Below are 26,448 nucleotides of genomic sequence, written 5' to 3' on the forward strand. Positions count from 1 at the left end.
TGACTCATGCTTACTTAAGCTGTTAGACATTTGATCAGTCTTTAAGAACAATTTATTGAATCAATCTGAACCAATTTTTTTCCACCATACAACTGCTGTTCTGGCACTGTTCATCATTAAAATAAATACAGGGAATTCCTAGCACATGAAGAACATTGATGCCAATTTTTGATGTCTTGATGATTTAATTCCGATTTCAGACTTGCTCATCTTTATGCACATAAAATAAAAGGAGCAGTTAAGGTACTCCTCTTCCTTCAATAAGGAAAGTTGGCTGGTTGTAAGGCAAACATTGTGAAAGATGGAAGATACCTATTTTGCTCCATTCAATGGAAGTGATTGTCTAGTTAGTTCAATTCCAGTTAGTCTATTTTGGTCTTGGCATTGCAAGTTTGTGCTCTGTACATTAAAGAACAAAATACCTAACATGTTTTATATGCAGATATGTTGACATATTAACTGTGCTGTTATAATTCTGCTAATCTTGATTTATCTCTATAGCTACCCGAGCTAGTTCACTAATGGAGTCATTCAGTACTTCAATGTTGGAAGCATGCAGGCCTTACTGTGTATTTATCTGTTAAGGCCATATTTGCTATACCTTTTCACATAATCTATATGCTGTATGAAATCATTGAACTAGCCTAGACTTCTCTATCTTTTCTTTTTGGAGAATGTTTCAGTTCTCCTTTACTGTCACGTATGTTGCATGATAATGTGGTTCTGTAAATGGAGACAAATTCCTATATAGTTTAATATTATTTGACTTTAAGGATAGTTGGGGCCAAGAAATCAATGTATATTTTATTGGAGGGCCAAGAAATTAATGTCAAAATATACTGTAGTGACTTCCATGGGGTTCAGCCTAAACTATGAATGTTCATAGAAAGACCAAGGTATAAAAGAAGTCTAAGCACTTTTGCTCAGTACAGGACCTTCAATTCCATTTTGTGACCCTAGGAGCCTATATTAATCATAACTCTAAAAAGGGATGGCAAAACTGCAGAAAATCATTAAAATAACCATGTATTTTTCCTTTCCCTGAAAATAATGGAAGACTTCAATTCTATTTATATTTGGGGCATGCTCACACCCATTTTTCATAATTATCCTGCCAATGCAGCCCATAGGATTGGAAGTAGTACTGATTGGTGTCCTAATAGTCCTCACCCTATTCTTCACTATAGACTAGCACTGTTATATATATGGAAGGAAAAGCCCATAATCATGCAGGTATTAAAAGTAAATGTTTAATTGGCAGGAATAAAGGATCTCTCCTTTTAAAAATATATATGATGGCTCAGTCATTAGGATGCAGTATTGTAGGCTAACTCTGCCCACTGCCAGGAGTTTTATCCTGACCAGCTCAAGGTTAACTCAGCATTCCATCCTTCCAAGGTAAGTAAAATGAGAACCCAGATTGTTGGGGGCAATATGCTGACTTTGTAAACTGCTTAGAGCAGTGGTTCTCAACCTTTTTAATGCCGCGACCCCCAACCGGTCATAAGTCGAGGACTACTCAATCGGTCATAAGTCGAGGACTACTCAACTGATGCAGCACCATTTGCAGAATGGGACTTTTGGCGGGCTCAGCAGGGCAGAGACAGACTGGACAATTCCTATTGGCTTTTGAAAGCCAATAGAATTAGACTCTATTCAAGAGAAAGCCAATAGAATAAAAGGGAGTAGCAAGGAAAAGGGGAAAAAATGGTGGACTGCGTTGTTTGGCAACCCCCGTGAAATGGTCGTTCGACCCCAAATAGGGTCACGAACCACAGGTTGAGAACCACTGGCTTAGAAAATGCTGTAAAGCACTGTGAAGTGGTATATAAGTCTAAGTGCTATTGCTCTCTCTGTCTCTGTCTGTTTGTCCATCTATCTATCTATCTATCTATCTATCTATCTATCTATCTATCTATCTATCTAGATTACATGCCATCCATTTGTTGTCCATTCTTAGCAATCACATAGATAGATTTTCTCTGTAATGATCTGTCCCTAACCTGGTCCTTTAGTTCTTCCTGAATTGGTTCGGTTCTTCCAAAGTGCATTCAACATCATTGTATCCATTTACTATATTACTAGTAAACCCATTCTTCTCTTTCTTTCCACCTTTCCCAGCATTACAGCCTTCTCCAGAGAGCTAGCTTTTCAAATAGTTGTCCAAAATGGGTAATTTCAGCCTGGTCATTTGTGCCTCAAGTGAGAACTCTGAGTTGATTTATTCAGTTGGTTTGTTTTCTTGACTGTCCACAGGATTCTCAAGAGTCTTCCCCATCAATAATAAAGATGGAGGAAAAAAAGAAGCAACCCCCTCCCTAATGGCTCCAATATGGATCAGATCCCAGTGTACTTACACTGTAAAATAAAAAGGGTGTTCATAAAATGCATATTTAAGTATCTTATAGTTCAGCCTTGAAGGATCACTGAGCTTCATACCTCAGTCTGGAGACTCTTGGAATCACTTGTGCTCATTTTTTTCTGTTTCTGTCCTCTTTCATTCCCCTGAGGAAGTACCAAGAAACTTCAGCCTTTGCTTTTCAAATACCCATTAATAAAGTGCCCTTTATGTCAGATGTACTAAGTAGCAGAAAGCCAATGCACAAAATATATTTTTGCACCAATGGCATATTCCAATTGAAGCTAAGTACAAATATTTTGTAATTCCTTTGGTCTGCATTTGCCAAGGTAAATATATAATTATCCCCATGTTGCTTCTGTAGTTGAACAACAGGCAAGTATAACTACATTGCCAAAATTAGGGGGACTATGCTTCAAATTATTTAAATGTTTTAACATGCTGTACATTCTAATACAAGGTGTCCCTATAGGTTTATTGTGCTGTGTTAACTCAAGCATTCCATTATGGTTTTAACCAAATGCCAAAGTAGCTCTCCCAATTAAAAGCATAATTTTTAATTTCAAAAGCACACTGGTCCAGTTACTGCCTTGAAAAAGGATCTGAGTAGTGAATGTTGTATTTGCTAGAAGCCTTCTGTGGTGACTGGACGCAGGTGTTTGTTTGTTTTCATTGTGAAGACTACTATACAATGAAACAGCTTGGTGTCTGCTTTACTGAGTTACAGATGTGATGCCAAACATTGGATTCTGCTGTAAAACTGCTAAGATCACCACAACACTGAATGAACAGTCTGGTTGTTTTATTGTTGCAACTGCAATATTCTTGCTCTTTTTATGCTTGGGTCATAAATGCTTTTGTTGTCTCTTACTTTCTCCTGAATTTTTAGACTGAAAGGCAAACAAGCTAAAAAGTCAATGCAATTGTACTAGAAGGGGGGAGAGGAAGGATTTGAGCTGCAGTACAAACAGGATTAACATTTTAAAACAGTCATAATACTGCATGCTTCTAAGCATTAGGGCTGTGAGAAGCTTTGATACAAAGGAAATTCAATCAAATAATTCCTTTGAATTGAATGTTTGCATTGAACTGCCAAATCAGTTTGACTGCCAAATCAAGTCAATTGATTTGATGTAAAGTGTGTTAGAATTTTGCAAAAGGACATTTAATTTGCCCAAAAATTTGAATCAAATTGATATGATGACTTGAATTGCACAGTTCAATCAACTTGAATTCCAGTCAATATGTCTTTGAATTGAACATTATGGTTGAGTAAGGTTGTGGCTAATTCACACACTCCTACTAAGCATATCTCTTTAGAATGAAGTTCCTCTTCATTCACAACCTAGGCCTATGACAATCTATATAGGATTGCAGTTATATATTGCTGCAATTAAAAAAGTGTATTATATTTTGATAAATTTGGTTTGGTTTGCAAGCCAGCATGTAGTTGGGAAATTAAGTGCATCTAAATGGAACTCACATAGTTATTGTTAGTGTGGAAGTAATATTTCAAGTTGTTTTTCTGTGAAGTATTGTCAATACAATTGATGTTTATGGACATTGTTTTGCTTTTCATAACTTGGAGAGTCGATTGTTTCATACTGCAGACATTGTTCTTTGTAGTGAATCTGCATGAACAAACTTTACTAACATGGAATGTTAGAGAAGCTGATAGACCTCTCACCATCTGATATGATGCAATATCTTTTGCTTCAGCAAAAATCACGTTATTGGATTGCACAGTTTTTCTGATAAATGACTATTTATTTCCACAATCCTTTGAAAGTGCAGTTCTTTTAGTCCCCAATAAAAGAGCTATACTTTCAAACAGATCTGGGAATAAAGCTTTTTCTCTTATGTTGGGACATTTTAGGGATAGTTGAATCTGTCAAAAGTCAGTTTTGCTTAATTGCTCAGTTTTGTGAGGTTTTCTTTTAGTATAACAATTCATTAAATATGAAACCTCCTATAAATTTGGAAGGAATAAATACAATAAACTCATTTAAAAATTCAGATGAGACAGATTTCTCAATTATTCCACAAAGGCAGTTCTTAAATAAATAAATAAATCCTAAAAATTAAAAAAAAATCTTAAAAAGAAACCTATATTGTACATGAATAACAAATTAATATATTCCAGGTGTCTGCACTGATGATAAAACTTGGTTTCAGATATGATTTGGTGCTTTTTCTTAATCAGGTCAGAGTTTATTTGCTGATCTATAAGGGAAAATAACTTCTTAATAAGCTTTTTCGAAAAAAAGAGGTGGAGGAGTTTTGTTGGATATGTACCAAATCTTATGATATTTTCTTTGAAGATATCTATTTAAGCAAATATTTTGATCTGCATTGGTTCCTCAGTCTCACTAAACTAGTTCTTTGCTGCTATTTTATGGCTATCTGGATTTTTGTAGCTGAGACCTTATAGCCCTATGAGTGGAAAATTAATGGGTTAGATGGTCGTTGACTTTGGTTTTCTTTTTCTTCTATGGTACAATTTAAAGAGAGATTAAAGAGTGCTTTCCTAAGAATTGAAACACAGTGCCTAACCTTTTACAATAAATATGATAAAAAATTCTATGTCTTCTTTATATCATGTTTGACCCTTTGTTTTCAACCTTTGTCTATAACATCTTTTTCTGCAGGGCCCCAAACTTTTGAATTGTTCCCAAGCCTCGCAACTTACTTTGTTGCTGCAGAGGGCATCTACTTTGTATTGTTAAGCCACAGATTCTTCCAAGCCATCTTCATCTGGTCAACATTTAGGGTCATCCCAGGCTACCAGAAGATGGCAAGAAAGCTGAGCAGAGAACATTTTGCTGCCATCTAGTGATAAAATGTACTTTGCAGAATTGGCCTGGTAATCTTAGAGGAACAGTTCCAGTCTCAGTCCCAGGACGTATTAGAATCCTTCCTCTTCATGACACATCATCCTTTTTACTGACACTTTTTTTTTTTTTACTGAAACTGAAGCATTCATGGCAAAAAAAAGAATCAAAGAGAAAATAAAATCAAAGAAAGAAAAGAGATAAGAACCAGTATAAGTTGAATGTGACAATCTTGTGGAAGCAAGTTAAAATAAATAAATGAAAGCAAAAGCTAGTATATTGAAATTGATTGGTTAGTCACTAACCTGACATTGAAGGATATGCCGTCCATGGAGAAATGTAAGTTAAGCTGGCTAGATACGATATACTCCACCCTGCTATCATTTGCTAGCTTGTGGTAGATAGGAGGTTAATTGCACACTGATTGTCTAGACTCATTGCAATTAATGAAGCAATTCTCTTAAATGTATGTGCATCAGTCATGGAGATACTCTTGCACAGTTTTCAATTAATTTTCTAGTCCAGCTGGAAGGAACAAATGTCCAGTGAAGGGAGATGAGATTCTTTAAAAAAAAAAAAAAAACAGATTTGGTACCAAGAAATTCACTTCTCTTGAGTCTATGTAGAATGCATCACTGGACAGTAATTTGACTGTATAATGTATTTTGTGTATCTGTATCTCTTTATATACATTTTACAGGTGATTATGTGGTGATGGCAGTCTATTTTGATTTAAGCCGAAGGATGGGCTATTTCACCATTCAAACATATATCCCCTGCACACTCATTGTAGTCCTCTCCTGGGTTTCTTTCTGGATTAATAAGGATGCTGTACCAGCCAGAACATCTTTGGGTAGGTCCTTGCTTCTTTATATTTTTAGTAGTCATAAAACCTCTATAACAATGTGTTAGCTTATACAAATTGCTTAGATATGTGGATCCAATATGACAATCATTTAGAATGCTGCTTTAAAGCTTTTGCCCTGTTAAAATCTAGAGAAGCACAATGTAATGCTCTGATTGGAATTCTCCAAATTGGCCCCAAAGAAGCTCAAAACTTTATTACTTTCAGATCAGCAGAATAGAAATGAAAAAGTTTGTAGCTTTGTTTCTCTGTCCTCTTCCTGGCCTTGCTTTTTTAAAACATATGCTTTCACTTATAAGCTATGGGAGGAAATTATTTTGACTGGGCCAATAAAATTTCTAGGTCAAACACATGGGATGGGATGTTTAACATCCTTACCTCTCGCACCTCCCCACCCCCATTTTATTTCATTTGCTAACTTTTTTTATGCATTTAACAGAATTTCCAAATTAGGTTTCCCAACTCCAAAAAGAGTCAGTCTTCTGAGCTGGAAAGAGCCTGGATCCAATGCAATGTTCTACTTTCTTATATGGCTTGTATGGAATACTAAACTAATTAGGCTACGCTTACAGCATAGCAATATCTTACTTATAATAAATACATTTTTGTCTATCTGATATACTTTGTATGTCTCTGTGTGTGCCTTTGAACCAGTTTTTTGACTCCTGGCAACTATCTGGACAACTACATGAAGTGTTCTTGGCAAGGTTTTTTGGAAATAGTTTGTTCTTGCCTGCTTCCTAAGGCTGAGAAAAAGTGGCTGGCCCAATGTCACCCAGCTAGTTTTGTACTAGAATCCATTGTCTCCCAGTTTCTAACTTGATCTCTTTAACCACTATACCAAACTATCCCAAAATTATTTTCAAGAGCATTGTGTACCACATTAGACAGACTTAACAATAGTTTAAACTGGGAAAACTGTGAGCATCCTAGATCAGCAGTTCTCAACCTGTGGGTCGTGACCCCATTTGGGGTCGATCGACCATTTCACGGGGCTTGCCAAGCAAGGCTGTCCGCCATTTTTTTCCCCTTTTCTGGCGGGTGCCTTACCTCCCTTGAGCTGGGCCAGCTGGTGGCCCAGCTGGTGGTCAGCCTCTCTGCCATCTCTGCCATGTGCTCCATCTCTGCCGCTTGCCAGCTACGCCTTGGCTGGTGCAGGGGGCGGCACCGCGCATGCGCGGTGCTCCCGGGCAGGGAAAGTCCTCGACTTATGACTGGTTGGGTAGTCATCAACTTATGACTGGTTTAGTTCTCAACTTACGACCGGCTTAGTTCTCGACTTACGACCGGTTGGGGGTCACGGCATTAAAAAGGTTGAGAACCACTGTCCTAGATCAAGCCAAATCCACAAATTCTAAAAAATTCCTAGAAGCCTGGCATTCAGACAAATCATCCATCAGCAGACACATAAACAACATCTACATATCATTCAAAAGAGACAATCAAAAAGCCCAAAAGGAAACAGACCAAACATTTCTTCTACAGCTATCAACAGGATTAACACTAGACCAACAGTCAAAAAGTAAACAACACCTCAATCAAGAAATTATCAACTCAGAGAAACAAACTAACAGTAAATTAAAACCTAATCCAGGAACTACCAAGATCACTCCCATTTATCCTGAGAGGGCAAGCTACTAGTATACAAAATGAGAACAAGCCCCACTGCCTTATAGCACTGATGATGTTAGTTTGGTAATAAAATCTCTGCAAGAAACATCCAAGCTAAGAGAACACCAAGAACCACAATAGTGTTCCAATCACTGCCTCTATATGCCTTGAATTGCTCATTAAATAAACTATATGATTCACTTTATCTATAGTTATAGTATATTGTCAACATTTAATACTTGACCAATATAGTAAAACAGAAGATATGATATTACAACCTGATCTTCAGCTAAAAGAGAACATTTATTCCCTTTCTTTCAGAAGTTATTGTGTGCAAATGATGCCCTATATATTTACATCTTTGTGAACATATTTTGGAGCAGATATGATTGAGATGTTTACATTGATCAGTGACCATGCCTAGTTCTGAAGTGAAACATGGCTGTCTGGAAGTTCAACCAATATCTGCTAAGGGAGAACATTCTCTAAGATGCAAACCATGATTATGATGATTGTTTAGTTTGTTCTGAAGTGTTGAGATCCCCCGCTCATATTTCTCATAGAAATGTATGGATATATTATCATACAATAAAATAAATAAACACGAACACCAGGATAAAATTAAACTAAAAATGTTTAATAAAATGCTGAGCTTTCATTGGTCAGCACTACCGACATCATCAGAGCTTAAAAACAGGTCGATGGGAGTCTCCTTTTTAAGCTCTGATGATGTCGGTAGTGCTGACCGACAAAAGCTCAGCATTTTATTAAACATTTTTAGTTTAATTTTATCCTGGTGTTTGCGTTTATTTATTTTTATTGTATGGCTTTACCCAGGATCGAATTTTTAATGAAATTAGAGGTATATATTATCATGTATGTATGACATTCTCATAACTTTAGACAGCTGGATTACTGAAACATCAATTAGTATTATGACTCTCACAAATCTTAGGTTCTAAGGGCTTCCCACTAAAAAGTGGAATTAAATGGTTCACATGAGCACCACTCATGGGGTAAAAAGCTTCTGTGATAGGATCGTGGTATTCTGTTGGCCAACCATACACTTTTATGTCTACCACAGGGGTCTTCAAACTTGGGTGAGGAATTCTGGGAATTGAAGTCCACAAGTCATAAAAGGGCCAAGTTTGAAGATCCCTGGTCTACTGGTTATGTTTGACATCAGTATGACTATATTAGTATAGGTGTGCGGAATCTTCCATACGAAGCAGAATCTTGGGTCAGTCAGTACATTGGGACTGCACTCTTTTCCACTGCTGCTAAGCCTATGGTTGCTATACATTGTAGCTGATCCATATGTCATTAAGAATGTGCAAGTCAGCTTGGTATGAATTGATGTATTCTTTGCCTATGTTTTAAGAAGGCTTACTGAATACCTCTATTTTTGGTAAAATATAGAGTTACGAAGGTAATATTCCCTTTGCAAACTTCATGTGTTAGAACAAAAAGTCAGAGGGAGATTCTTCATTCAGCAAAGTGGGCTTGGTAGTCCAGGAGTCTTTAAACTTGACCCTTTTATACTTGTGGACTTCAATTCCCAGAATTCCTCAGCCAGCATGCCTGGCTGAGGAATTCTAGGAGTTGAAATCCACAAGTCATAAAAGGGCCAAGTTTGAAGACCCCTGTGGTAGTCTATCCAGCCACAACAAGGATTCTAACTATATTTATTTGAATGCAGAATGCCAGTTTTAAAAAAAAATAATTTGGGAAGATCAAGGGTGAAGCTCATACAGATCATGAGTGAAACAATATGGTAGACAGTACAAGGAGCTTTACCTTCTCACCCTCCTTGTGTATTTGAACTAATGAAGGAAAACTTCTGAAAGGGATTAGTAGCTCATGACTTGCTGTCAGAGAAGAATATTCTATCTTTGAACCTTTCCTTAATCCAGAATGTATCTAAGCCTTACCACAGCTGAACATATATTCCAGAAGTAGAATTTATTTCTGAGATACAAAGAACAGAAAGCAGTGGTTAAAAACACGAGGAAAAAAATGTGGCTTTGAAATCAATTGACTCTACCAAAACTATACTATCAAATATTCTGAAATTCTATCAGATAGTATTACATGCCTTTGAACTGTTCCATTTGTAAGGTGGATGTCAAATATTAATAGATGTTCAAGATAGAATGAGTTTTAATTTCTGCCAGAAGCAGTGATATAATTTAAAATGCATATATTACCCATATTTATTCCCAAGTCTGAACCAATTATTCTTTTTTTAGAAAAAAAATGTGGATGTTTATGCTAAAGAAAAAGTAACTATGATTGCCATAGGCAATACCCATTTGTGAGTAAGTTTTCCCACTAGCCTAATTGGTGAGAGCACCCAATGGTGATATGAGGTCAATAGGTTGTTAGAACGAAGTACATTTCAAGTATATATTGTGATATCTTTGTTCACCCATATCTAGCGAATAAGAAGATTGGATTAGACTACCAACTTGTATTTCCTGCTTTTGGCAAATCAAAGCCAAAATCCATGTGTGTGTGTTTTCATACGTATAGTGCAAGTTTTTAAAAACCTTTTCTCCCTTAAACAACTGACTATGAAACTAGGATGTTTCCTCTTTGCTCTCAAATTAACAGTCTGATTCCATATCAACCATTTTCTGTTGAGATACAGGGAATCATGGAGAATCTGGTTTTTCATTAGACATGATGAAACTTTATTAAACTTGAGAATGGACTTTTTTTTCTGTGATGAAAACTTTGCATTAGCCCAGTTCCTGGGGTTTATAGAGTTCAACCAATACAGTTCACGTAGCATTTCACTGGTTTTTAAAACGTAGCCAGAGTAATTTCTCTTGGCAGTTTTTTCAACTTCATCACAGCAACTGCTCAGATTTTTGTTATATTTTTTTTTAGAAATTCATAAAGAAAGACTTCCAAGGTCCCTTCCAACTCTTTTATTCTACTCTACTCTACTCTACTCTACTCTACTCTACTCTACTCTACTCTACTCTACTCTACTCTACTCTACTCTACTCTACTCTACTCTACTCTATTCTAACATAGCATTGATTAAGAATGTGGTTGAAATTGATGATGATGATGTTGGTGATGATGATGATGATGATACATTTTTCTGTTGGTCAGCTGGGGAGAAAAGCATATTGTTTCTTGTGTTCTCAGCAATTCAAGAAGATTGATGAAGGGTTGTTTTTTTTCCCCTGAAGGTTTGGTGGGTGAAGACAAAGGTGATGTGGGATGCTTTAAAGTAGTAGCTATTACAACCTATAAACACTCATTTTAAATAAATATTCACATTGAAGGAATTCTAAAGTTCACACTGTTGTGTCCTGAGCCTGCAAAAGAAGGATCGGGACATTACAATGGTCCCAGGCTGTTGCAAGCTGCCCGGGACCAGACTGAGTGGCGCCAGCCTGCGCGCATGCGCAAGGTGCGAAAGCGCGCCATTCTTTGTTAGCTTTTTGCCCGGGGATTCTTCTTAAAAGGCAGAGAAGCCTGCGAGCCTCTGAGTTGTGTTGGAGAGAACTGAAGAGAATAAAAGCTGTTAGAAACATCAGAATGTGTGCTCTTTTTCGCCATTGACTCGAGGACTCAACACTGGCGAAGAAGGTGGGATTGCTTACAAGATAAAGAAAGAAGACTTGTAAGGCTTACCCAAGGAGTCCTGGAGAAAGGAGGACGGCGTTAAACTCAGCACCTGGCCTGCCAGTATAGCGTCGCTGGAGGTAAGCTGGCTGATAGACCCCTTCCTAGAATAAGAAGCAAGGATGGAAAAGATAGGGAGATTGTCTGAATTCGACGTTACTCACCCAGAAAGATGGGAGTCTTATGTCGCTAGAGTAGAAAATTACTTTAGAGTGAATCAAATTAGAGAAGATGGCTTGAAGGCTGCTACTTTGCTGTGTGTCTGTGGTCAAGATGCATTTGAAATTGCAGAAAATTTGGCAGCCCCTCTTGAGTCTGTCACTTATACAGACTTAAAGAAGTTATTGAAGGAACATTTCCAGCCCAAGTTGTCTGTCATTGCGTGGAGGCACACGTTTGAACAGAGGGATCAAAGAGCTGGTGAATCAGCCAAAGAATACATTGCAGCCTTGAGAAGAGCAGCTGAACTGGATAAATTGATCCAGCAAGGCATTTTAGAACCTGTTGATTCAAGTCCTTGGGAAACCCCCATAGTTATGCCTCTCAAGGTTAATGGGGACATTAGCATTTGTGCAGACTACAAATGCACATTAAACAAGGCATTGCAACAGCATGCATATCCTGTACCTGTAGTCAGCCATATTTTGGCTTCCCTCAAAGGGAGCCGTGTTTTTGCAAAGTTAGATCTGGCACAGGCTTATCAACAGTTACCTGTTGATGAAACTGCTGCTGAAGCACAGACTATTGTAACCCATAGAGGGGCATTCAAAGTCAAGAGACTACAATTTGGAGTAAATGTAGCTCCTGGAATATTCCAAAGTATTATGGAAAACACCCTGAGAGGATTTCCTGGGGTTTGCCCCTATTTTGATGATGTCCTTATTGCTGGAGAATCCACTCAGAATTTAGCTGAAAGATTGAGGGCTGTTTTGCTCCGTTTCAGAAAAACAGGCCTAAAACTTAAAAAAGATAAATGTAAGATAGGAGTTACTTCTACAGATTTCCAGGGATTCAGAATAGATGCCAGGGATATTCACCCTGCTGATTCTAAATTAAAAACTATACAGCAGGCTCCTAGGCCTAAGTCTAAAGCTGAGTTACAAGCATTCCTAGGCCTCTTGAATTTTTACAACGTCTTCCTACCCAATAAGGCTAATGTAGCAGAACCACTTCATAGGCTTTTAGACAAGCAGGCAGTGTGGCAGTGGTCCCAAGTACATGAAAAAAGTTTCAATGAGGTCAAGGCCTTACTTACATCAAATGATGTGCTTGCACATTTCAATGAAACCCTTCCTGTCTGCATCGCTTGTGATGCTTCCCCTTATGGGGTGGGGGCTGTACTTAGCCACTTAAGAACTGATGGAACTCAGGTTCCTGTTGCATATTACTCCAGAACTTTGTCCTCTGCTGAGTGAAATTACGCTCAGATAGATAGAGAAGCCTTGGCCATTGTAGCTGGAATGAAAAAATTCCATGATTTTTTATATGGCAGACATTTCACGGTCTATACTGACCATAAGCCTCTGTTGGGGTTGTTCACCACTAACAAACAAAATCCCCATATTATTTCTCCTAGAATGCTGAGAAAGTCTATTTTTTTTTGTCTGCCTATGATTTTTCCTTGACTCATAAACCTGGCAAGGAAATGGGCCACGCTGATGGCCTAAGTAGATTACCTCTGCAACTGGTAGAGGCTGACCCTGCCCCTGCCATCAATATTCTCTCTATTCAGGCATTGCCTGAGTCTCCCCTAAATGCCAGGGATGTGGCTGCTGAATCAGCCACAGATCTCACGCTTACTCGTGTACTATCATGGGTTTTGTCTGGATGGCCTGAGAGTTGTCCAGGTACTGAGTTCCAAAGCTTCTGGCTCAAGAAGCATGAGTTATCCACCTTTCAGGGTTGTCTGTTGTGGGGGAACGGAGTAGTTATTTTTACCTTATTGAGACCTAGAGTCTTGGTTTATCTCCATGAGGGTCATCCTGGCATTGTCAGGATGAAAGCGCTTGTGCGCAGCCATTTATGGTGGCCAGGATTAGACAGGGAAATAGAGGCCCGAGTGCATGGATGCCACTTGTGCCAGCGTTCACGCCCTGAAATGCCTCAGGCTCCTGTGCATAGATGGGAGGAGACACAGTCACCTTGGTCTAGGGTGCATGTGGATTATGCTGGGCCCTTTCAGGGACAATTCTTCTTGGTCCTTTTTGACAGCCATTCAAAGTGGCTTGAGGTTGTTCCTGTCTCTTCCACTACTGCTGCCAAGACCATTCAAGTACTGAGAGGGATTTTTGCTGCACATGGCCTTCCAGATGTTCTGGTTTCTGACAATGGTCCTCAATTCACTTCTTCCAAGTTTCAGGCTTTCTTGCAGGCCAACATGATTTGTCATGCAACTTCGGCACCATTCCACCCTTCCACCAACAGTATGGCTGAATGGATGGTTCGCATCACCAAGGATGCTCTCAAGAAACTGACTTATGGTGACTGGCACCACAGGTTGGCAGATTTTCTTCTTGCTTACCATACCACACCTTCCATTTCCACTGGGAAGAGCTCGGTAGAACTTCGCTGGGGGTGCAGACTGATCACCAAACTTGATAGGCTGCATCCGGACAGGATGGCTCCTCGGGTCTCCCACCCAAGGGCACCAAGGTGTCTGCAAGTGGGTGCCCCGGTATGGACCCAGAACTATGGGCCCGGTCACCTGTGGGTCCCAGCTGTAGTCTGCAAGATCACCAGTCCCTTGTCCTACGAGGCTTCCCTGGACAACGGTCGTGTCCTTCGGCAGCATATTGATCAGCTGCGTACGAGACTGGACTCTTCCTCTGCAACCCCTGGGTTTTCTCCAGGGAGGGAGGGGGACAATTGTATACAAAAGAAAGAGTGTTGGCAGCAATCGGGGGCAAGTGGAGAGGTGGAGGAAGGCCTCTCCCAAGGTTCTGCAAGTGTCCCTAACAGGAACTCAGGGGAACAAGGAACAATACAGGCACCAGTACTTACTCCAGCCAGGGAGTCACCCAGGGGGCATGCTCATTATTCACAACCCCAATACAGCACTCCAAGCAGGGAGACTAACCGGGAGCATCCAAACAACCCAACTAGCACTAGAGAACTGGCACCCAAACAAACAAGCTGGCCCAATGCTGCAATTGCTCCCAAAAGGAAGTCTGCATGCAGGGAGGTAGTCAGAGAGGCAAATCCTGATTCTGGTACCTCCGGTATGGAATGGGGGGCAACAGAGTATTGGGCACCGCAGAGACCCTAGACAACCCAGTTACTGGGCTTGGGAGTGAAGGGATGTGTTCCCTTGATAGGTCCATTGTGGACTTGGAGAATACCACAGATTCGCCAAATACTGGGGGAAACATAGAAGGGCCTGATAGCCTGCAGTTAGGCAGATCAACCAGGTATAGTCTGGAGCAAAGTCCTGGTCTGACGAGCCCGGTGGGCAAGCAAGCAGACCAGGAAACAGAACCCAGGTCACGGAGACCACCAGGGCTTAAAAGAGAGGGCAATTCCACTATAATAACCACACAGGATGGTCAAGGGTGTTCTCAAAATCTGAGGAGGTCACAGAGGGTTAAAAGACCTCCCAAACACCTGGAAGATTTTGTGAGATTGCTGTCAAAGCAAGGGAGGTGAAGAGGGTGCCTACTGTTGGGGAACTTGGAAGTGCAAGTCTTGGGCACTTAATTCCAAAATAATAGCATGGCACCATGCTATAAGGTGGCTAGTAAGTAGCTGCAACAGTTGTACAGTTCCATAAGGATAGCACACCACGTTCATGTTGAGGTCGCGTATACCTATCTATATAGGTTAATTAAGTTTCATCCAGGGGGAAGGGGTGTTGTGTCCTGAGCCTGCAAAAGCAGGATCGGGACGTTGCAATGGTCCTGGGCTGTTGCAAGCTGCCTGGGACCAGACTGAGTGGCGCCAGCCTGCGTGCATGCGCAAGGTGCAAAAGCACGCCATTCTTTGTTACCTTTTTGCCCGGGGATTCTACTTAAAAGGCAGAGAGGCCTGCGAGCCTCTGAGTTGTGTTGGAGAGAGCTGAAGAGAATAAAAGCTGTTAGAAACATCAGAATGTGTGCTCTTCTTTCGCCGTTGACTTGAGGACTCAACACACACTTTACTCAGACAAGAGCTTTATGGATTGAGAAGCTAAATTCCAACATTTTAAAATGCCCTTAGTAACTTTATGCTATCTAGATACTTCAGGACCATTATTTTTGCCAAAGAACAGTACCAGATAGAAGGATTAAGCCAAGCTATTCACTTCTTGCCAGCTAGGTAATAAACAGCATAAAGTAGCAGATACTTTCAGTTAAAAGCCACCTTCCAGACAGTACAGGATTAGCTGCTCACAAGATGGAGCTGAACAGAATTTGTCCCCCCCCCCTTGCTAATCCTTGTTTTTCTAACTCTGTGTTATTGCATTTGACTAACTAGAGCTAGGGCTTTGTTGTAGAAATTGGCCACAAACTAATTATATTCAGTAGGAATTATAGAGGAGGAGACACTAAAGACATCTGCGATTACCCAAAAACAAATAATGGTTTGTTGAGATTTACTCCATTCTCCCTTTCACATTTCATGGTATAGGCATATTATAGAAAACATCCTTAGGCATTAACATGATGGATAACACTCACAAAAGAGAATGATAACAAGGGATCTGAGCACTATAAGTTGCAGATCTGAATAAGCCTAACAAAGCAAGCAACTGTATTGTTTTCTTGTTATCCTTTGGGAGATCAATACTCAGAAAGCTGAAGGAAGAATCCTATCAATAAACATTTATTTAGTTGAAGATCTGTTTATTTATTTAATTGAAACATGCTGCTGGTTGGATCCAAAGAATTCCAAAGCTAAGCAAATCTGTTAAGTACAATTAATCAATTTTCTTATTTTTCTGAACTTTTACATATAGCTTTTTTTACATGCTTATACAAATATGTCCCTTTCATGTGCAGATTCCTCTACATTGGTTTGTGTGTGGATTTTGGCATATCCGTATTTATTATCTGGATCAAATGTACATGTACATTGAGAGTCAGTGTTGTGTAGTAGATAAAGTGTTGGAATAGTAGTGGTGAGACCAACTGTTAGCCCCCCATCAGTCAAACAAACCTCTGTCACACTAGCCTATCAGGTGACCTTGAGCCAGCCACTGTGAACCTTCAAAGAGAGAGAGAGAGAGAGAGAGAGAGAGAGAGAGAGAGAGAGAGAGAGAGAGAGAGAGATGAATTGATTTCTGTTTCCATCTCTGTTGCATGTCCTGCTTTGTCAAGCACGAGAATTCTCTACATATGCAACAATACATTTTCTGTACTTTTCTATCTGTTTCTGTTTCCTCACTAGGTATTACAACTGTCCTGACAATGACCACTCTCAGTACTATTGCTCGCAAATCTCTTCCCAAAGTCTCTTATGTGACAGCAATGGATCTTTTTGTGTCAGTCTGCTTCATTTTTGTTTTTTCCGCACTGGTGGAGTATGGGACTCTTCATTATTTTGTTAGTAACAGAAAGCCAAGCAAGAATAAAGACAAAAAGAAGAAAAATCCTGTATGTATTTTATTGCAATATAAACAAGGTTACAAACCCTGATTTTAACCATGTTTTTCAGAAATGAACTCTTTCTTGGTTTTTTTTTAGCTATATCGAAATAGAAAGTGTGTGTATAAAATTTGCGTTATCACCAGGCATGAGTAGGAATGTAAATGGCAGATCTTTTAAATATCTGATGTAGAACAAAGATAGAACATAGATGGAGATCCAGAAGAAATGGGAATAGGGAATCCTTTAAGTAGCACATTGAAGTAGTATATATAGATATTGGAAATGGTGAGACTAGTCAAAAGCATAAGAGCGCACTCATTTTCCTACTGACCCCAGCTTCAATGCTGCTCAAGTTTTGTGGAATAAGCAGATCAATCATGCCAGAATTGCACTCTGCAACTTTTCTTAGGATCACTCTGAAAGACTTTCTTGCTTATTCTCTTTATGGCTGTTTCAGAATCTTCAATTTATATCAACAGATTAAAAAAACAAACAAACAAGGGAGATACTTTGCATGGGCTGCCCATTATAACTTCGTATATCATTTCTTTTAATATATGTCAGTGGAAACCTAGTGCCTTTAGACATTGTCCTTCAAGTCCTCTGTTCCTAAGCATAGAACCTTCTATTGGGAAGCGGTAAGATTTGTAGATATAGACATCTGGAGGCTTCAACATTTTTTCTCCAGTATAGAGCTTGTTAACCCTGAAAGTCTAGGATTAACTTACTAAGGTTGGAGAAAAGACTGTAGAGCGCATTAGTTATGAATTTTAATTTTAAAAAAATGGTATGTCTTTTCTTGTCTATTTTTTCCTGTTTATCACTCTTCCTTTTGTTTTAATGGTCTATATTATCTCCCTACTTTTATTTTTATTTTCAGCTGTTTATCATTTGTGTGTTTTATTAATACAATGTACTCGTCCTCTTGTTAAAAATTACACATTTGTATAGTGAGTTTATATGTGCTTATCTGCTTCAAGAGTTCATTGTATGTTGAAACAATTACATAAGATCGCCAGCAAATATTAAGTCCACTGTGTCACTATTGGATCAAAAATATTCGTGGACTTATTCTTCAAATGCCAGGAAGAACAAGTTTAATTACCATAGACTTTTACAAACTTTTGTAATGAAGATGGCAGTCTATAGCCAATGGTGTCTAAATCATCATAGAAGAACTCAAACTCTGTATGAGGTCAGAAAGAACTCTAACTTGAGAGGCAAATGACTGAAGTCAGATATGAAACCTTCCATGCTATCACTTTTCTGACAGCAGAGTTCTGACACAGGAGATATAAATGTATGTGGACTAACAATGGAAGGTTTTAGATTAGTTGACTCTCCAAACCCTCCAGTTCTGAGGAATATCCCAGGTCATTAAACAAACAAACAAACAAACAAACAAATCAGGCTAGACCTAATCTAAAGCATTTCTCTCCATTGCAAACAGTGGAAGAAAAATTGTTATTCTTTACTAGTTTATTGTTATTATTTACTATTTTAATGGCAGGAAGGGCAAACAAAGGCTGCTGTTTCATTGTAGAAAGAGACTGCTCTTTTGTGGTTTTGTTTGTGTCTGTTTAATTTTTTAAAGAAGAACAGCTTCAAAGTCATTGCTCAAAATACAATATAATGTTTTTATGTAAATAGGATTTTCTGCTTTCATCAACCCATATAGTGAACTGCCATGTAGAAAGATGGCAGATTGAAGAAGAAAAACAAAAGGGATGGGTGGGGAAGCAAGAACAATCCTTAGAAATCTGATCAAATGTATTTTCTATTACTAAATGCTTGCCGACAAATCATAGCTTCCTTAGCTTTAGAAATAGCTTAAATTAGAATTCCAAAAGGTGTAATTTTGATTCTTTTCTACATAAGTTATTGCTTAGTAGTCTATTTTAAATCCTTTTTCTGTTTGTTTTCTTTTAACTTGCTATAGTTTCAAATAGAATCTTTAATTTAAACTACTTTTTGTCTCCTTTCCCCCTCTTCTTCTTTTCTTTAATTTAAAAATTCTGATTTTTTTTTTCTGTCTACAAAACCAAAGCTTCTTCGGATGTTTTCATTCAAGGTATAATATTTTTGGAATAGAAATCCACTGCATGTGACTGCTGAACTGAACAATTAGAGCTTCACTAGAGGTTTATAAAATAATTTGTGCATTCTACTTGAAACAGCCTTATGGTGAAGTAGAATGGATCATAGTTAGAAATGAACATCAAGATGATTCAGCAGCCCAGACACTAATTCACTGCTGTTTTGAACTTATTCCAAGTTCAAAGGATTTGAATATTTGAATCGCATGCATGAAGAGATCCTTGTAGAATATCCAAAACGTCTATATTATTCTTTCACTCTTCTTAAGTTATCCATGGGATCCAATCCAATGTAATAACCACACCAGGAATACACCATACATTCTTTTAGAAATCATTCCTAAGCCTTAGTGATATCTTCTGAATATTTGCTAGCTGGAAATCTTTCAAAGATGTAAACTATTGGATGCCATTGGATGATCTTATAATTATTCTTACATAGGCCAACAGAGTTTTGAAGGCTATAACATGCTTATATATACTGCTGTCACTAGTTCTCAAAATCCAGAGTGGAAAATACAGGGTAGCTGTATGTCATTGTTAAATATGAAATAGAATTCTGAAATAAATACTTTTAAAATATCCAAGTAACAGATTAAATGAAATGATGGAATTATCCTAATACATTGGAAATATCTTTCTGTCTCCAGTCTTTATTTCAATAACTTTTTTTTTTAAAAAAATCTTTCATATGCTAGCTGCTGGTTTCAAGCAGTTTGTTCCTCAACAGTTCAAAAATCTTTGTCAGTAAAATGTGATTAAAATGATTGAACATATACAGCTGCCATATTTTGACATGATGAAGCTTTTAGCTAGTGAACAGTTGTTAATTGAAAATTGCATGTTATAGGAATGCTCATTTTCAAAGATCATTAAAAGCATCACCTAACCTATGTACAAATAATTAATCTGGTAATATTCCACTTCCCCATAACCAATTTTAGCTTATTTCACTATGTAGAAACATAAAGCATCAACTTTCAAATCTATGAGAAACAAATACGATCATTTTCCTCTATTGAACAGTCATGTTATAGCTAACAAAGGAAGCAAATCATGGTGTTCCTTTGGCTACATTCCTGTTTGGAATTAAGTCCTGCTGCGTGGCTGCTATTCAGTAACATTTGGATTTAAGGTATAAGTGTTGGATTATGCCTTTCCATCAGTTCAGAATGATGGGTTAATCACTATAGTAGCAAACCAGATCTTTAGCAAGTTGTTCATGTGCCTGTTCTGTAGAGCTACTAGTTGCTTCACACCAATTAGCTGAGCTTTTTATAGCAAAGGGACAACTGTTCATTATTGTCCTTTTTCCTTCTTGCCCCTCATTTATCTTAGGCACCAACAATTGATATCCGTCCAAGGTCAGCTACGATTCAAATGAACAATGCGACACACCTCCAAGAACGGGATGAAGAGTATGGTTATGAGTGTCTTGACGGCAAGGACTGTGCAAGTTTTTTCTGCTGCTTTGAGGATTGCCGAACAGGAGCTTGGCGGCATGGAAGGATACATATTCGCATTGCCAAAATGGACTCCTATGCCCGCATATTTTTCCCCACTGCCTTCTGTTTGTTTAATCTGGTCTACTGGGTATCTTACCTTTACCTTTAAACAAGCAGAAAGGAAGTTGATGACATGAGCCTTATTGTTGGGATTTTATTAGAAGATTGGTTTCCTGTTTGAATTCACTTCAGTGCCATGACCTATTGGCTTCGGTGCATATGAGGGAACTTAAAATAAACACATGGACTATCCTGCAGGCAGGAGCCATCCCATTCTCTTCTGCCCCAGGGAATGCACTGCACATTTATCATTATCCATGCATAGCATTCCTTGACCTAAAGAGGGAATGGCTCAGCCCTGGTCTGTTGAGCATCAGAGTTTCATGAACTTTTAAACTTTATAACATGCTTTGCAGTGATCTGAATCTTTAGTGCCATAACTCAATAAATACCAACCATCAGATCATTTGTTGAAGGCTACTGTAACACTGTTGTGACCTGGATGATATCATTCTACATTTTTAAGTGCTATGATCCAACAAAGAGCCAGGATCATATTGAAGGCCCCATGAATCTGAGAGGAACCAAGAGGAGAGGAACAACATCAACTCTCAAGGTCTGGGTGTCACCATTTCAGTTGTATATGAGAGCGGGTACAATTTGGGGTAAATGCTGTCTGGTGTATTAGCATTGGCTATAAATGTATGATATCTTTTGTCCTCTGTAGGCTTTTCTTTTTGGAAGAGTCATCTTTTCCTTCAGATCAATGAAACTAGATAGTGGGAAGAAGGCAGTTTTTCTTCTCACCCAAATTATATATATATATAAAGAAACTGCTGTGTGCCCTTCCTTAGAGCACATGTACAAATGTTGTAAATATATAACTAGCTTGTAGCACTTGGATTTAGTGCATGAAGATTTTTTGGGGGGGTGGGAGGGTGGGGGGGTGGGAAGGTGGGGGGGCAAAATGAATGAAGCAAAAATTTCCATATATGCAACTATATTTTATTATAGATCCCCTGCTTTGCTGAAAACTGTGGAGTAACCATTGCCTTCTTTTTATTTGTTTGGCAGAAATCCCTTCTCCCTCTTGCATGGAAGATGTGAACAGGCAACACTTTTCTGGTGTTAGACAAATGTTAAACAGTTGAACAGAACACACAGTCCTCCAGGGACAGACTAAACCAGAATGACCAATTTTAAATTCTGTAATTTTGCTCCCAGTGTTAGTTTCTCATTTTCCACAGCAATTGGGATGGCAGCTTGAATACTGATGATTGCTAGAATGCACGAGCTATCCAAAATGAACCAGGCTGTGCATAGCCCTGGCTACATTGGCTTTTTCAAGATACACAAAGTAAAACATTTGTTTTACTGGCAGCTGTTGGTATATTTTCATTTGAAATACATCGACCTACAGTTCACCATGCATTAGTGTGATGATGTTTGTGCTTCCCTTCTTTTTGTCTTGCTTTGGGTTGCTCGGTTATGATAAAGGTCTCCACAGTTGGCACGTAAAGACAACCAAAATAAATGAACAGACCAAAAGGAGAAAATAATCCATCATAGTATGGGGGTGCTCCAGCAACCACCTAGATAATTCTTGACTCATTAAGCTAGCAACTGTGCTCAGTTATGCAATCTTTAACACATGTAAATATTTCTGACATGTTTGTGGTCACAAATGGTAACTATCAAATAGGTTCGTAGCCAGGAATGAGGAATAATCTATATGTATATTATCATTACAAAATCAATGACAGCCAATACAGTCCTAAGGAGTTCTAAGTTTCCCAATGTCTGTATAGTTTTAAAAATAAACATGTATAGAAAGGAATAACTGACTCCTGATCATCGATTGTTCCTTATTTAATGCACTTGAAAGAAGGAAATGCACATACCCATGTTTTTTTCCAATACAATTGCTGCATTCAATATCACTGTTGTCTTTGAGTGTGACTTTACATACAGTATGTTTAGAAATAAAATGAATAAAATGAACCAGTGTATGCAACAACCATATGTGGTTATGCGTATACTGTGGTTAATCTCATTGCTAAACTTGGTTTTTAGTTTTTTAAAAGCTTTCGTTTCTGTACCCTGCTTCAAAACGTTAGTTGATCAAAGAATATATGAGCTGACTTTACTTTTTCAAAGCTCAGGTTTCTAAAATACAATGCATTTTTGTATTCTATTATCTGCAGACTTATCTATATGTAAAGCTGTGCCCTACAATGAGTGAAGTTCAGAATGTCTTTGGAGATTCTCAATCATCCAGGTCATAGTTGTTTCAAAGGTGCTTTTCCAAAAGGCAACTGGAGGTTCTTGTTTCTTTTTCCTTTGAAAATGTTTCACTTCTCATCTAAGAAGCTTCTTCAGTTCATAATGTAGTGCTTAAAGTAGGTGATTCTGTATGTAAAAAAAATGAATATTAAAAAATACAGCAAAGGTTTAGTGGTAATAATGAGGATGAATGTGAAAGGGCTAGTATGTAATAGTAATAGTAATAGTAGTAAAGTTGGAAGGGACCTTGGAGGTCATCTAGTCCAACCCCCTGCTCGGGCAGGAAACCCTACACCATTTCGGACAAATGGCTGTCCAGTCTCTTCTTAAAAACTTCCAGTGTTGGAGCATTTACTGCTTCTGGAGGCAAGCTGTTCCACTGATTAATTGTTCTCACTGTCAGGAAGTTTCTCCTTAGTTCTAGGTTGCTTCTCTCCTTGATTAGTTTCCACCCGTTGCTTCTTGTCCTGCCTTCAGGTGCTTTGGAAAATAGCTTAATTCCCTCTTCTTTATGGCAGCCCCTGAGATATTGGAATACTGCTATCATGTCCCCCCTTGTCCTTCTCTTCGTTAAACTAGACATACCCAATTCTCGCAACCGTTCCTTATATGTTTTAGCCTCCAGTCCCCTAATCATCTTTGTTGCTCTTCTCTGTACTCTTTCTAGAGTCTCAACATCTTTTTTACATCGTGGTGACCAAAACTGGATGCAGTATTCCAAGTGTGGCCTTACCAAGGCATTGAAGAGTGGTATTAATACTTCACGTGATCTTGATTCTATCCCTCTGTTAATGCAGCCTAGCACTGTGTTGGCCTTTTTGGCAGCTGCAGCACACTGCTGGCTCATATTTAGGAGATTGTCTACTAGGACTCCGAGGTCCCTCTCACAGTTACTACTATTGAGCATGGTGCCACCTATGCTGTACTTGTGCATTTGGTTTTTCTTGCCTAAATGTAGAACCTTGCTTTTTTCACCATTGAATTTCATTTTGTTAGTTAGTGCCCAGTGTTCAAGTCTGTCCAGATCCTTCTGTATCTGAAGCCTGTCTTCTGGAGTGTTGGCTATTCCTGCCAGCTTGGTGTCATCTGCAAATTTGATGAGTTCCCCATCTATCCCTTCATCCAAATCGTTGATGAAGATGTTGAAGAGTACTGGGCCCAGAACAGAGCCCTGGGGCACCCCACTACACACTTCCCTCCATATATGTGGGCTTACAGTGTTTTCCATACCATTTTTTAAAAAAATTCTCTAATGGCTTTACATTCAGGTGTCGAGGTTCTGACTAATGAACCCAACCAAGTAAACACCAACAAGACTTTCCAATGTTCTTATGCAAAACTTTATTGAGTACATCATTTTGGCACAGTTGAAAGCAAAACCAGATCTGATTATTTCCTGCGCGAACTGCTATAATTAAAACACACAATTCTCCCTCCCCCTATTAGTGCATGTCACATTGTCCAATCAAGTGTCAAAAGTTTGTTATAAGAAAGTGTCTCTGTGAGTTGGCAAACACCTGCAAAATGTCCTTGGTTCACACAGTTGGATTTCTTGTTGTCTGGAGTCTGCATTCCATTTTCCTCCTCCCCTCCCCCCTAGTGCGTTGGCAAGCTTAAAAGCAGTAAAAGTGACAACATTGTGCAAGTGCTTCAAGCTTGACATCAGGATCCCATAATCACTAAAGACAAAATACTGAAAAGGGAATCCACTTAATGTCATAGATACAACACAGTATTGTTTATCACTGTGTGTCCTCTATTTCAGCCATTCTCAACTTCAGTTAAAAGTTGAGAAAGTCATAGTCAACCTTCTTGAAAGATGCTAGTATATCTTGTAGAATATGCCAACTCGTATGCCAAGGTAGAAGCAACAGCACCAAACAATTTTGGCCATTTCAGAAGTCCTCCTCCAAAATGGTGCATTAGATACAAAAGTGTCCACTAGGAAATCAAGATGAAAAAGATCCCTTGGGGTTGGAAGTTTAGAAAGTGGCTAATAAGATTCATAATTTCCATCCCCATGGTTTTCTCAGTTGCAATGTATGGATGTGAAAGTTGGACCATAAGAAAGGCTGAGTGACAAAGAATTGAGGCCTTTGAACTATGGTGCTGGAGAAGACTCCGGTGAGTCCCTTGGATTGCAAGGTGTTCAAACCGGTCAATCCTAGAAGAGATCAATCCTGACTGGTCTTTAGAAGGCTAGATCCTGAAGCTGAAACTCAAATACTTTGGCCACCTAATGAGAAGGAAGGACTCATTGGAGAAGGGCCTAATGCTGGGAAATATTGAGGGCAATAGAAGAAGGGGACAACAGAAAATGAGGTGGCTGGATGGAGTCACTGAAGCAGTAGGCGTGAACTTAAATGGACTCCAGAAGATAATAATAGTAGTAGTAATAATAATAGTAGTAGTAAAGTTGGAAGGGACCTTGGAGGTCATCTAGTCCAACCGTCTGCTCAGGCAGGAAACCCTATACCATTTCGGACAAATGGCTGTCCAGTCTCTTCTTAAAAACTTCCAGTGTTGGAGCATTTACTGCTTCTGGAGGCAGGCTGTTCCACTGATTAATTGTTCTCACTGTCAGGAAGTTTCTCCTTAGTTCTAGGTTGCTTCTCTCCTTAATTAGTTTCCACCCGTTGCTTCTTGTCCTGCCTTCATGTGCTTTGGAAAATAGCTTGATTCCCTCTTCTTTATGGCAGCCCTTGAGATATTGGAATACTGCTATCATGTCCCCCCTCGCCCTTCTCTTCGTTAAACTAGACATACCCAATTCCAGCAACCATTTTTTATGTTTTATCCTCCAGTCCCCTAATCATCTTTGTTGCTCTTCTCTGTACTCTTTCTAGAGTCTCAACATCTTTTTACATCGTGGCGACCAAAACTGGATGCAGTATTCCAAGTGTGGCCTTACCAAGGCATTGTAGAGTGGCATTAATACTTCATGTGATCTTGATTCTATCCCTCTGTTAATGCAGCCTAGCACTGTGTTGGCCTTTTTGGCAGTTGCAGCACACTGCTGGCTCATATTTAGGTGATTGTCTCCTAGGACTCCGAGGTCCCTCTCACAGTTACTACTATTGAGCATGGTGCCACCTATGCTGTACTTGTGCATTTGGTTTTTCTTGCCTAAATGTAGAACCTTGCTTTTTTCACCATTAAATTTCATTTTGTTAGTTAGTGCTCAGTGTTCAAGTCTTTCCAGATCCTTCTATATCTTAAGCCTGTCTTCTGGAGTGTTGGCTATTCCTGCCAGCTTGGTGTCATCTGCAAATTTGATGAGTTCCCCATCTATCCGTTTGTCCAAATCGTTGATGAAGATGTTGAAGAGCACTGGGCCAAGAACAGAGCCCTGGGGCACCCCACTACACACTTCCCTCTATATAGATGCACTTCCATTGAGGACCACTAGCTGAGTACGGCCGGTCAGCCAGCTACAGATCCATCTGGTGGTGATTCTGTCTACCCCACATTTTTCTATCTAGAGGAAGTCCTAGAGGAACGTTGTCCATGGGGTCGCAATGGGTCAGACATGACTTCGCAATTAACAAAAACAATAACAATATCAACTGTAAGAAATCAGAAGCAGTTTAAATGAACACAGATTTATTGCATGCTAACACTCTTTTCAAGAATCTGAACTACTAATGGTCAAAGCAAATTGGTGGTAGATAGGGGTCAATGAAACTCAAGTAGGC

The 26,448-nt window shown here is 39.0% G+C and overlaps 1 protein-coding gene across 3 annotated transcripts in view; it reads left to right on the top strand.

Moving 5' to 3' along the window:
• GABRG2 (gamma-aminobutyric acid type A receptor subunit gamma2) overlaps positions 1-23,034 on the top strand; it is a 96,604-nt gene extending 73,570 nt beyond the window's left edge. Inside the window, exons 7-11 of one of the 3 annotated variants that reach the window (XR_005556755.1) lie at positions 5,891-6,043; positions 16,670-16,875; positions 18,917-18,940; positions 20,304-21,086; positions 21,545-23,034. Coding sequence is in view for 2 of the 3 variants with exons in the window: in XM_039343705.1 (XP_039199639.1) it covers positions 5,891-6,043; positions 16,670-16,875; positions 18,917-18,940; positions 20,304-20,579 (659 nt within the window). In the remaining variant the exon portion in view is untranslated. Of the gene's footprint in view, positions 1-5,890; positions 6,044-16,669; positions 16,876-18,916; positions 18,941-20,303; positions 21,391-21,544 lie in introns of those variants that run through there. The other 2 variants (XM_039343705.1, XM_039343717.1) reach the window with 2 other exon arrangements.
• Positions 23,035-26,448: the final 3,414 nt, after the last annotated feature.

The sequence above is a fragment of the Crotalus tigris genome, unplaced genomic scaffold, assembly GCF_016545835.1.
Source record: "Crotalus tigris isolate CLP2741 ecotype Arizona unplaced genomic scaffold, ASM1654583v1 scf7180000017551.9496454, whole genome shotgun sequence".
NCBI lineage: Eukaryota > Metazoa > Chordata > Lepidosauria > Squamata > Viperidae > Crotalus > Crotalus tigris.